Raw genomic sequence first — 12,658 nt, 5'->3', positions numbered from 1 at the left:
AGCTCCTCACCACTGGCTCTGGAGGATGCGGTTCTCTCTGTCTGCCTGGGAAAAGCTCCTCACCACTGTCAACTTTTGTTGCCCCAGCGTTCCCAGGTTCCTTGGGGAACTTCACGTGGCATCTCTCTTCTTCCATTTGTACGTCTCAATTCTGTGACTTTTCTGCTCCTTATACCTCAGAAGTGACCAAATTTCAGACACACCAAGCACTGGACTGTGAGCTTGCAGGTGGGCGGTTCAATCCCACCAGCCACTCCTCGGAACCCTTAACACTGGCTTGTTAGGAGTCAGATTCAACTCCACAGCATTTAACAACAGCAACAACCACACAGGTATGGCCTCATTAACAAAACAAGAAACATCTATTTCCTAATATGATTATATCTACAAGCAGAGGAGCCCTGGCGGCACTGTGGGTAGGCATTGGGCTGCTAACTGCAAGATTGATGGTTCAAAACCACCAGCCACTAGGAGGGAGAAAGATAAGGCTGTCTACACCGATAAAGATGTGCAGTCTTGGAAACCTTGTATAGGGTCTCTGTGAGCTGGAATCGACGCGAAGGCAGTGGGTTTGATAAGGGTTAGGATTCCAGCACATATTTTGGAGGGCATAGTTCAAGCCATTACTTAGTAACGACCACCCCAAGGAATGCGCCACATTTCAAACTGCACATGTGTGAACACACACAGTAGAGGGGAATGAGATGCAGTTAACTAAAGCTGCATGAAACCTATTTTATTTTCCCATCTTTTGAGTGTCAAGAATATGAGAGGATGGACCAGCCTGCGTTCCAGGCACAGCAGAGCAGCTGGTTGTGGAAGGACTCGTTCTTGGGGCACTGCTGACCTCTGCTGGTCACCATAGGCACAGCAGGGAGAGACAAGCAGGCTTCAAGCTCCACGTGGCTTTCACATCCCAGACCATGCTGACACTGCCTCATTGTCTAAGTCAGTAAGTTAAGGCTAAAGAGCCTGGAATTCTTCAGGAACGCTGAGTGCTATGCTCTTCACCAGGCCCAGTAAACCAAGATGGCAGTGGAGGCATTCACCATCTGGGTCTCTAGACCTTGACTGGGTGAGGCAGTCATCCTTAGCTCCCTATGGCAGGTCTGAACTGCAGTGAGCTGCGAGGTGCAGTCCTGTTTCTACAGGACACCACTGTGAAACCCCAGGCCAACTCAGGAGGAGACATGACAATGCTAGAGGTTGTTTCTCAGACAGTCACTTCCGCAGGGATCACAAATCCGTAACTGAGAGGTCTGGGGGTTGGATTCTGGATGGTATTGTTGTATATGTTAATATCAGGTTGCTGCCTGTTGTTGTTGGTTGTCCATCCAAAGAACTCCCTTGAGTATTTTTTGGAAGATTGATCTGGTTTTTACAAATTCTTTTCATTTCTGTTTATCTGGAAACATCCTAATTTCACCATCATATTTGAGGGACAATTCTGCTGTATGCGCGATTCCTGACAGGCATTTTTTTTTTTTTTTCTTTCAGAGTTTTATATATGTCAACCCATTATCTTCTTGCCTGCATGGTTTCTGCTGAGAAATTAGAGCTTAGACTGATTAGTTCTCCTTTGTAGGGAACTTTTTTTTTTTTTTTTTTTTTTCTGAGCTACTCTCAGGATTCTTTTCTTGTCTTTGGTTTTAGACAATTTGATTATAATATGTCTTGGGAGTTCTTCCTTTGGGGTCAGTTCCCTTTGGAGTTTGTTCAGTTTCTTCAGTGCGTGTATTCTCACCTTTCATGACGTTAGGGAAGTTTTCCTATAACAAGCCTTAGGCAATTTTCTCTGTGGTTTCAGTTTTTGTCCCTACCTGTTTGGAAATTCCAATCACACATAAGTTACTCCTCTTGATGGTATCCCACACAATGCTTAAGCTTTCTTTGGACTTTGTGTTCTTTTTTCTGATGGATCCTCTAGCACATAAGTATTGAGAGATTTGTCTTCAAGCTCACCAATTCAGCCTTCCACAGATTCAATTCTACTTCTCTGCCCCTTCAATGTATTATCTACTTCTCAAATCTTAGTGTTAATCTGGATTTCTTTGGGCTGTTTTTTTATGGTTTCTGATTCTTCATTTTAGTCCGTTTGTTCTTGTAATGTTTTCTTGAATTCTCCTAAAGTTTTTACTTTGTTCTCCATGCACCTTTCTTGATTATTCTCTCGGTTCATAGAAGGAACCTAAATTTTAATCTTTGGAATTCCTTATCAGGTAGTTCTAGTACCACTGTATCTGCTGTTTACATTTCCTGACTCTGCATTTTGGTCACTTGTTTGAACCAGTCTGTCTAGTTTCTTTTGTAAGCTGAATTTGTCTCTCATCTCAGAGGCACTGTGGTGTGCTTTAATTTACATCTAATTGATGATTTTATGCTGCTGTGTTCTTGGGCATTCACACAGTTCTCTGCTGTTTGTGAAACATAGTTCAGGGTGGGTTTGCCCGATGTTGGCTGCTAATTATCATTGATCAGGTGGTACAGCAGTGGGTAGTGGTGCTTGTCCAAGGAGTAGAGTCACAGGAGGTGTGAGTGTGGATGGGCTGTATGGACCCAAAATCAGACAACAGCAATAAAATATAATGAGGTGAAGTCCACCAGCCTCTAGTCACAGGGACTCAATGCCCAGCTCCAAACCCCAGGCAGAGCAGAGACTGGGCAGTAGGGGGCCCACCAGGCAGGTGAGGGCAGGGGCTGGCCACACTCACAGCTGCCAGAAGGGCTCGGGAACAAGAAAGAACTGTACACCCATGGCCACCAACCTACAGTGTGTGTCCTGTGCCTCTGGGCCATCCACAGCGATCAACAGCCACACACAAAAGCTCATGATGGCTGGCTGCACTGTGCCAGACCTGCCAACAACCCACCATCTGTCTCCTCTCCCAACCGGCACTCAATCCACGTCTCCACCCTTTCCTCTGAGACGCAGGGTTCCAGAAGCCCACCCATATCGGCTTCACTTGGTCTCCCGTGTCCTTGTGGCAGAGTGTCTGCCTGCTCTGCCATCTTGCCCCAGAAGTCCCAAAAGATGAGTTTTGAAAACCCTCTGGAGTAGTTCTTCTCTGACACACCTGGGAATCACCATGAGCGTCAGCTGACGTGACAGCAACTGATTTTGTTAGTTTATTTTGGGGGGTTGGGTTTGCATTTTTTGGAATATAGCAGGGATGAAATGAGAGAGATGTGCTTTGGAACAGAGGCCTGGCCCGTGGCAACACCTCCGTACCGTGACTAGCAGCAACACCACCACCACCTATACTCACAGCACCGGCTGCCGTGGGTCTGACTCTGAACCCTCAAGAAAGATCAAATCAAAACAGCCCTCCCCCTAGAGGCAGCCACGGTGAGCCTCCAGCCAGGTCATCAGCAAGGCCACAGTATGGATACCCTTGAGACCTTCCTCCTGCCACAGCCACACGCGAGACAACATGAGATCTCTCCCACTCAGGCCAGACACAGAGCCCTGCAGGCAGCATTTGCACAATCTGACAGCCCGAATGGCAGCTATGTTATGTGCCTCTGACGTGCGCTTTGCCAAAGCTTTATTTTATTGGCTTGTCCTGCAGGGACACTGTCTCCTTCTGCCCCCATGTCAGGTGAGCACAGCCCTAACTGTGGGTTAGACACAGAGAGCAGTTAGCTCACAGGTGGCCTAAGATAGCTTCATCATGTGGCAAGCATACACCCTACAGGAAACGGGCACCCAGGGCTGTGGTCCCCCTTACCACCACTCTCCCACTTGCCGCATCACACCACTGAACTGGGACGGCTCCTCTCAGACACAGCAGCCAGGCCCAGGGATGGTCCTCAGTGACAGCCTCTGCCTGGAGGAAGGTCACAGTGTTTCTAGAAGACCCTGCAGGATCTGGCCAAGTTGGCACTGTCCACCCCTCACTAACCCCACCTACTGCAGCCCCAACCTGGGCTAACTACACCCATCACACCTACTGCCAGCCAGACAAGTGCCAGACTTTCTGTCACCAGGCGGAAGTCTTGCTCAGCCTTTAGGGCCGAGCCAGAACCTCAGCTATGCGAGACGCCCTCGTCATCACCCTTCCCAGACCAGGTCCCCATCCTCTGAGACAGCAGTGTACTGGTCTCCTCCTGAACACAGGGTGCAATCACTTTGCTTGTTACCAGCTTTTGTGCATCACCCCAATCAACTTTAAGTCCTTTAGGGGTGTTGTGGATTAAATGGTCTCCCCCAAAAGATACACTGAAGTCCTAACCTTAAACCTGGGAACATGGCTTGTCTTGTTGGGCAAGTCTCTTGACTTCTCAGGGTCAGTTTCTTCATCTTAACAAAATGAAAGAAAACCAAAAGAAAAAAGACAGGGGGAAAAAAAAAAGTGTGGACTAATCAGATGAAATCAGTAGTTGTCAAACTATTCCAAGAACCCCAAGGTTCCTTTAAGGGGACTCAGAGACCACCAGAGATAGGCCCCACCACCTGCTTCTCCCAGAGTTGTACCACTTCCATCTGTTTATATATGCCCACAGAAGACTAGAGCAGGTTCTGAGGACTGGTGCTCCGTGATGTGCCCACGGTTCTGACACACACTGAGCCTCTGGAACAACGCTCCCAGCAACCCGGACTCCATCGCGGAGCAGCCCGAGCCCTGCGGACCCCTGACCCACCTCGTTGAAGATGATCCTGGGTGGCTGCCTGGAGAGCTGCTTGGTTGGTCTCACTGTGGTTTTCCACGTCTTCCCAAAAAAGTGTCGGTAGGTGACATCCAAAAGAGACACCCGCAGGTGGCATTCGATTTCTGACAGCACTTCCTGCACACTCTGTAAGAAAAGAGTCAGTCCAGAAGACCTCTCAGAACATAAGCCTTCTCACAGCTGCCAGGTGGAACATTCCAGAACACACTGGCCCCTCAGCATCCATCCCTGTAGGTTTGGGTCTCAGAACTTCAATTTGCTTTTGAGGAATCCCTTCTCCCATACTCACTGCTCCGGGGGTGGGGGGGAGAGATGATAAACCCAAAAGAACAGCCCTCTCTGGTGGCCAATCAGGCACAAGCCTAACACTCACTCAGTGCTAATACCTAGGGGCCAAGGCTGTGAGGTGGAAATACCTGTGGAGCCAAGAGAAGCAGGAAGAACAAATCGAGTCACATCATTTGAGACCCTGGATCAAACCATACCTGAAGCCTATCTGCCTGTGCCAACTCACTATTAAAATGGAAAAAAAAAAAATTTAAAACCAAACTCAAATGCACAAAAAAGTCCAGATTCACTGGTCTGACAGAGATGGGAGGATCCCCCTGGAAATGCAGCCACCTCTGGAGGTCACCTTTCAGCCAAATAACAGACTGGCCTATAAAATCAACAGTGACACTGTGAGAAATGTGCTCCTTAGAACAATTCAAGACCAAACTGGCAACATTTGCCCAAAAGCAAAGATGGAGAGGCACAGAGGGCAGAGAAACCAAGGGGATGGAAATGAAGAGTCTGATGGAGACACACTGCAGGGAGAGCCACTAACGTTTCGAACACTCTGTGTACAAGTTGCTGAATGGGAGGAACATTGATTTACGGTATCAACTTTCATCCGCTGCTCCTGCTATATGTCATCGAGTCAGTTCCTACTCACAGCAACCCTATACAGGGTTTCCGCGGCTGTAAATCTTTATGGTAGTAAAAAGCCTCCTCGTTCTCCTGCAGAGTGGCTGCTGGATTTAAACTGCTGACCTTGCAGTTAGTAGCCCAAAACATAACCCACTACGCTAAGGCTCTTTAAACTTTCGACAGCAAAATAAAATGTTCCTAAAACATAAACTGACTCTTAGCTTAAACCATCTTGTCATTCTTTGTTAAGTGCCATCCTGTTGGTTCTGACTTATAGCAACACTGTATAGGGTTTCCAAAGAGCAGCTAGTGGGTTTGAACTGCCAACCATGTGGTTCACAGTCCAGTGCTGATCTTACAGCGCCACGCCAGGAGTCCCAAAACATCTTGGTGGTGGTTGGGTGCCATGGAGTCAGCTCTGACTCATAGCAACCCTGTACAAGGTTTTCCAGGCTATAAATCTTTACCAGAGCAGAAAGCCTCATCTTTCTTCTGCAGAATAGCTGAAAGTTTCGAACTGCTGACCTTGAGATTAGCAGCCTGACTCACAACTACTACTCTACCAGAGCTCCTTTAAACCATCTTAAATGGGTATTTTTGGTCATTGGCAACCAATCTGTCCTCCCCAGTACAACCAGAAACTCTAAATCCTCAATTTGTCTGACTTATCTGGGAAGACATTAGCTAAGGAAGAGCAGCTATCCGATGACTGAAAGAGCAGGGCTATAAACACAGAACAAAAAAGCACTCAGACCCTGTCCAGACGAAGACTTTACTATTTGTCTCGAGTTTTACTTTTAGCCTTCCCAGCTCTTACTGGTGGTAGAGTCCTTGCTGTCTGTCCCTGGGACAAAGGGCTCTTTGTTTCTCTGTCATTCACTCACTTAGCAAGTACTAGTTATGTGTTTACCCTGCTGTACCTACTTTGTGCTGAGCGAGCACTGTGTTAGACCCTGGAGAATAACAGGGAGCAAACAGTGAGGGAGGACATGGGGTGAACACATGCTTCAGCCAAGAGAGTGAGGATGTTTGAGCAGAGGAGGAGTCTGGGGTAGACAGGGTCTGGACACAAGGAGCAGCAGGGTGTCTGGGGCCAGCGAGATGCCCACATGGCTGTAAAAGGCTAAGGGAGGTGGGGAGGCAATGAGGGGTAGCACTCATCAGGCCAGGTGACAAGAAGCTGAGGTTTGACGGCGAATGGGATGGGAAAGGCTCTGTGAAGTGACTCATGTGACCGGGGCGTTTAAGAACATCACTGAGGCCACCACGTGCAATGGCAGCTGTGAGACCCCCAGGAGGCTGCAGTTGCCATGTGCGGCGGACAGATACAGGGTCTGCTCAGAAGGTAGGGCTGACCCAACACAGTGCCATGATGGACAGGGAACCTGAAGTGGGGAAGCAGCGTGAAGGGCGGGGTGACCACCTGCCCCCTTTGCCTGAGACACCCCAGCATCAACCCTGTTGATCCCCGTCCTGAGTGAAGCACAGCCTTGTGTTTTGTGACTGGAGCAATAAGAAATGGGGTACTATTTGTGGAAGTAGAGGAGATAGGGGAAGGAATGAAGAGAATGAGTTCAGCGGTGTAACCATGTCTGCCAGAGTCCCCCTTCTTTAAAAGCACTCGGCTCAGAGACTCTGCGCTCAGCATGGCCTGCTGCCTCCGCCCAGCTCCCAGTGTTTATATACATGCCAACTGTCACCCCCAGAGAGAGTGTGAGCCCCCAATGACAGGAACCTGCTCCACCTGAGGGCCGTTCACACCCCATCACCATGGAGCCACCCTGGGCTCCACCATCCACCTCCTAGCCAGGTTCTGACTCCCCCAGAACTCCCAACCCACAGAGTCTCTCAGGGAACATTCTGTCAGCCTCGGCAGCCTCCTGGCCGACGGCTCCACACAGAACAGTCTGTCCCTCCGGGCCAGCCTCTCACTCCTTCCCCCATCTTAACCTCTGGAAGTCTTCCCTGACCCTGGTCTTTCTGCTCAAAACTAAGCACCCCTCCACCTCTGTGCCTTCTATCCAATCCTTGTCATGGCTGACCACACAGTGATGGGGCATGGGAGTCTCTAGACCTGGGCCCCAACCTAATGTCTCTGACAACTGCCGTGGGGCAGAGCCCTCTCTCTGTGTCCCCCTAGCACAGCTCCACACACAGTGGGTGGTGCCCAATAAACATCCACTGGAATTAAGGGTGACCCAAGTGAGAGAAATACAATCAGTGTTCACTTGACTTTCTTACCGTGAGCTCAACAACAGGTCATATTTTTAGCCCACGACCTTCCATAGGAAGGTTTGCTATCATCTAAAGCTCTGGTAGCATAGTGGTTACGAATCGGGCTGCGAACCATAAGGTCAGCAGTTCGAAACTACTAGCTGTTCAGTGGAAGAAAGATGAGGCTTTCTGCTCCCGTAAAGATTTGCAGCCTCAGAAACCCTGTACAGGGTCACTATGAATCGGAACCAACTCCATGGCACATAACCACCTCCACCAAAGCAGGGTGGGAGTCCTGGTGTGGCGCTATAGGATAAGCACCGGACTGCAAAGTCAGTTTGAGCCACAAGGTCGACAGTTCAAACTCACCAGCCACTCCTTGGAAACCCTATACAGGGTTGCTATGAGTCGGAACCGACTGGACAGCATTTGATATCAACAGTAACAACAATGCAGGTATAGGGAGCCTTTTTTCTGCCAAAATGTATAATATCGATTCACGAGCCATACAAAATTATCAATTTAAACATTAGTATGCTATATTTGGTTAAGCATGTAATTAACTCATCCCTAATGTGATGGCTGAAATTGCAGTTACCTTCCTGGGCCAGACCAAATGATTTTGTGAGCAGAACATTTCCCAGCCCTGATCTAAAGCTATCAGTTTTCAAACCAACTAAAATTATGCAAACTTGTTAAGACTATCCAAATTAAAACTGCTCTTTTGACATTTACATTCTACTTCACCTTCTGTTACATGGTATTTTTTGATTTTATATGTGTAAAACTAACTGTATATGTGATACACCTCATTTGATCATGGTTTTATATATTGCCACATTTGATTTCCTAATATTTTGAAGATTGTGTGTATGTGTGTGTGTGTGTGTGCCAATATCCATGAAGGATATCAGTCTGTACTTTCCTTGTCTTTGTTTTGTTTGCTGTCAGGGATAAAGTGGCCTCAAAAAAATAAGTGGGGAAACACTGGCTCCTTCTCTCTTTTCTGAAGAGTTTGTCGAGAACTGGTATCATTTTTTCCTTTGATATTTGGCAGACTCAATGATGAGGTCATCTGGGCCTAGAGTTTTCTTTGTGGGACGTGGTTTACTTACAAATTCAATGTCCTTAATGACTGTCAAATCATTTGGATTTTCCATTTCTTTCACCATCAAGTTTTGCCAGTTTTTAAGGAATTTATCTCATCTAAGTTGTCTTGTTGGTATATATTCATAAAATTCCTTGATTACCTTTTTCAATGTTTGTAGGATTTGTACTGACACTTCCTCTTTCACCTCTGATCTTGCTGCTCTGTGTTCTCTCTCTTTCTCTCATGATCAGTCACCCAAGGTTTAACCAACTTGATTAACTTTCCAAGAATCAACTTTGAGCTCTGACTTTCCCTTTGTCTTTTATTTTACTGATTTATGCTCCTATGTTTATGAATTAGTTATCTGGTACTGCTGTAACACACATACAAGAGAGATGGCTTTAACAGAAAGTCATCCTTGTCTCCTTTCAGCATCGTGCTCCTGTGTCCAATTTGCTCTTTTTATAGCTCAAAAATGATGGCCTTCAGACACAATCTGCTCTGCTATGCCCTCACTGACATAACAAAGAAAGTCCTTTATTCCCAAATGGTATGACATCAAAAAGTATAGGGGTTAAGATGTACAACACATGTTTTGAGGATACACAATTTAACCCATAACCATAGTCAATGAAATACTTTTTTTTAGAGTTTCAATCCTTTGAAATGTAAAGACTTAGTTTAAGGCCCAGTGTATGGTCTGTATTGGTAAACCTTTCATGTGCACTTTGTTGTTGTTGTCAGGTGCCATCGAGTCGGAACCGACTCATAGCGACCCCATGCACAGCAGAATGAAACAATGTCTGATCCTGGGCCAACCTCACTACCGCTGCCACACCTGGACAATCCATCTTGTTAGAGGTCCTCCTCTTTTTCTCTGACTCTCCACCTTAACCAGCATGACATCCCTCTCCAGCAACTGTTTCCTCCGGACAATATGTCCAAAGTATGAGAGACGAAGCTTAGCCATCCTGGCCTCCAAGGAACACTCTGGCTGCACGTCTTCCAAAACAGATCTATTGGTTCTTTTGGCAGTCCATGGCACTTTCAGTATTCTCCTCCAACACCACAACTCAAAGGCATCAATTCTTCTACGATCTTCCTTATTCACTGTCCAGCTTTCGCATCCATATGAGGCTATTGAAAATACCATGGCTTGGGTCAGGTGCACCTTAGTCCTCAAGCTGACATCTCTGCTCTTCAATACTTTAAAAAGTTCCTGTGCAGCAGATTTGCCCAGTGCAATACGTCGTCTGATCTCTTGACTGCTGCTTCCATGAGTGTTGATAGTTGATCCAAGAAGAATGAAGTCCTTGACAACTTCAATCTTTTCTCCATTGATAAGAATGTTGTTTATTGGTCCAGTGGTGAGGATTTTTGTTTTCTTGACATTGAGATGTAATCCATATAGAAGGCTGTGCTCTTTGAACTTCATAAGTAAATGTTTCAAGTCCTCTTCACTTGGGAAGACAGCATTCTGTTGATTACATCATATTGATGGATGGTATTGTTCCAGACTTCCAAATCCTGACACCTTGCTCAGTTTGCTTTATCTGTTATTAAGAAAGGAGAATCAGAAGTCTCTGACTATGACTATGATTATAGCTACCTTTAGTTCTGTCAAATTCTGCTTCATGTGTTTGGGAGCTGGGAGGAAGAGTGTAGCATAGTGGCCTGACTGCTACCCTTTGAAAGCCCTGTTGGTCCATCTGAGAACTTGGATTTCAGGAGGGTTCTTCTAAGTACACTCACTGAGAAGAGTGCTTAAACTGTTTGTACAAACTGTAGTTTACAGGCTGAACATCTGCTATCTTCCTGGGAGTGTGGGATTTTAACATGTGCTCTGCGGCAGACCAGCTCCAATCAAAGCTGTGTTTCTAATGTGCTTCCCTGAGTAGATAGGGATGGGGGGGTGGGGGGGGGGGGGTGGGGAACAACACTAGTAAGGTATGCTCACTAGGGAATGGAAAATCCAAAGGGCAACATTTCCCTAAGGACAGTGTTGAGAAGGATGGGAAGGTGGGTGGAATGCAAACAGGAAGCACAGGGAGGAAGTAGGGTAACTGGTTGCAGGGAGTGCATTGCAATCACTGAGATGAAACAAAGTGTCTGATTTGTTGAATGTAAAACAATGTGCTTCCCGGGGTGGCGACATTTCACATGTGCTGTTTCAACTCACATCTTATGTGATCCACTGGGACAGCCCCTGGGAAGCTAGCATCTGGTTGCCTCTGGACCCGGCCCCATGCAGCTTTCTCTTTGCTAATCTCGCTCTAGGTCTTTGCGCTGTAATCATTTAGCTGTGGCCAATTGAGAGATGAGTCATGTGCACACTCCTGGTGAACAGAAGAAGCTGGGGTGGTCCTGAGGGTCTCTGACACAGGAGTGTACACATTCAGCGCTGGTAGATCTTCTTAGTTAATTAACCCTTTTCTCATTAGGAAACACTCTTTTATCTCTGGGAATACTTTGTCTGGCGTTAGGAGAGCCATGCCAGCTGTCTTCTGCCCAGTGTTCTGCATCGTGCTGGGCAACCCCTACAAGCAATCATTTGCATACACCAATATGCAGAATGGGGTCCTTCGTGTGCAATCACACAGATTGCTGGGTCTCACTAGACAACCCAGTTACATAGGTGCTCTACAGAGCCACCTGGCCTGAGTGTGTAAATGACTTGGTAAGCCAAGTACATGCAGGCCACGTGCAGAACTGCTGGGAAGCCAGCACTCGGTCCCTGGCAGTAGTGGACATCAGGCTGAAGGCACCTCTAGCACAAAACGTGGCAGTTTCCCAAGAAATCAGATTACCTGTGTGCTGAGATTGCTCCCTGCGGGCAGAAAGGCAATCTCGCCGAGTGCCCTAAAGTGCTGACCAAATTGCCCAACCGTTTACTCTCTTTGCTGACAGGCCCAGGGGAATGGGTAGAAATGCAGGTGCAGGAAAGACTCAAGAATCGATATGGGAACTAGAATCTCCTCTCAGCTGAGAGCAACGAGGACATGCATCGCACAACAAAGCTCAAGTGTCTCCTTTACCTGCTTGATGAGTGGACCGTCCAGCCACTTGAGGACACACTGGAACGCTGTGGATTCCTTCGGAAGCTGGCGCACCCTCTGGGGATGGGGCGGGACGAGCACATTTTGGGCGAATACCCCATGCCAATCCTTCATGCTGTTGCACCAAGGGTCTCGTGGCCTCCAGGGTTAGCTGCAGCATTGGTGTTGACACAAAGAAAAGAAGTGGTTAAGGGGCCACAGTGCTGAGATATTCTGAGTTTCCTTATCTCCCACCGACTCTGAGGAACTTCTACACCCAAAACCCACACTCTGCAGCCCGACCGCCCAACACCAGCAGTCAGTGGCCTTGGCGCTGGTGTCCACATTGCCCCCACCAGGTCAATGTACCCATCTGGCTTCAGGGATTCTCTCCACCTCCGCCTTTCCTGGCCAGCTGGCACCCATGACCCTGGACTCAGGGACTGGTGTAGGGGTGAACACATGAAGGGCCATTCTGTATAGCTGTTCAGGTGCACGAATGGAGGAGGGGGGACGTGGAGTGGGCATGACCCAATCAGAGCCAATGACATGCAACCCCAGGGCTTCCACAGACCCATAGAAGGTAATACTCTTTCTTGTAGCCCTTGGATAGGTGGTCAGCATGAAGCTATCAGGGACCAACCACAGTTGCAAGAGTTACTGTGAGACAAACACACACAGGTGTTGTTGTTGTTAGGTGCTATGGAGTAAGTACCAACTCATAGTGACCCTATACAAAACA

The 12,658-nt window shown here is 47.5% G+C and overlaps 1 protein-coding gene across 1 annotated transcript in view; it reads right to left on the bottom strand.

Moving 5' to 3' along the window:
* The window catches only part of NPHP4 (nephronophthisis 4), a 168,554-nt gene extending 156,503 nt beyond the window's left edge, over nt 1-12,051 (bottom strand). Inside the window, exons 1-2 of the mRNA XM_006876919.1 lie at nt 11,917-12,051; nt 4,642-4,794 (exon numbers count right to left, since the gene is read on the bottom strand). Coding sequence (XP_006876981.1) covers nt 4,642-4,794; nt 11,917-12,051 — 288 coding nt within the window. The remainder of the gene's footprint in view (nt 1-4,641; nt 4,795-11,916) is intronic.
* Nucleotides 12,052-12,658: the final 607 nt, after the last annotated feature.

Source organism: Chrysochloris asiatica, unplaced genomic scaffold (genome assembly GCF_000296735.1).
Source record: "Chrysochloris asiatica unplaced genomic scaffold, ChrAsi1.0 scaffold00425, whole genome shotgun sequence".
Taxonomy (NCBI): domain Eukaryota; kingdom Metazoa; phylum Chordata; class Mammalia; order Afrosoricida; family Chrysochloridae; genus Chrysochloris; species Chrysochloris asiatica.
Note: the sequence above shows the minus strand (reverse complement) of the source record. Positions and strands in the feature narration are given on the sequence as shown.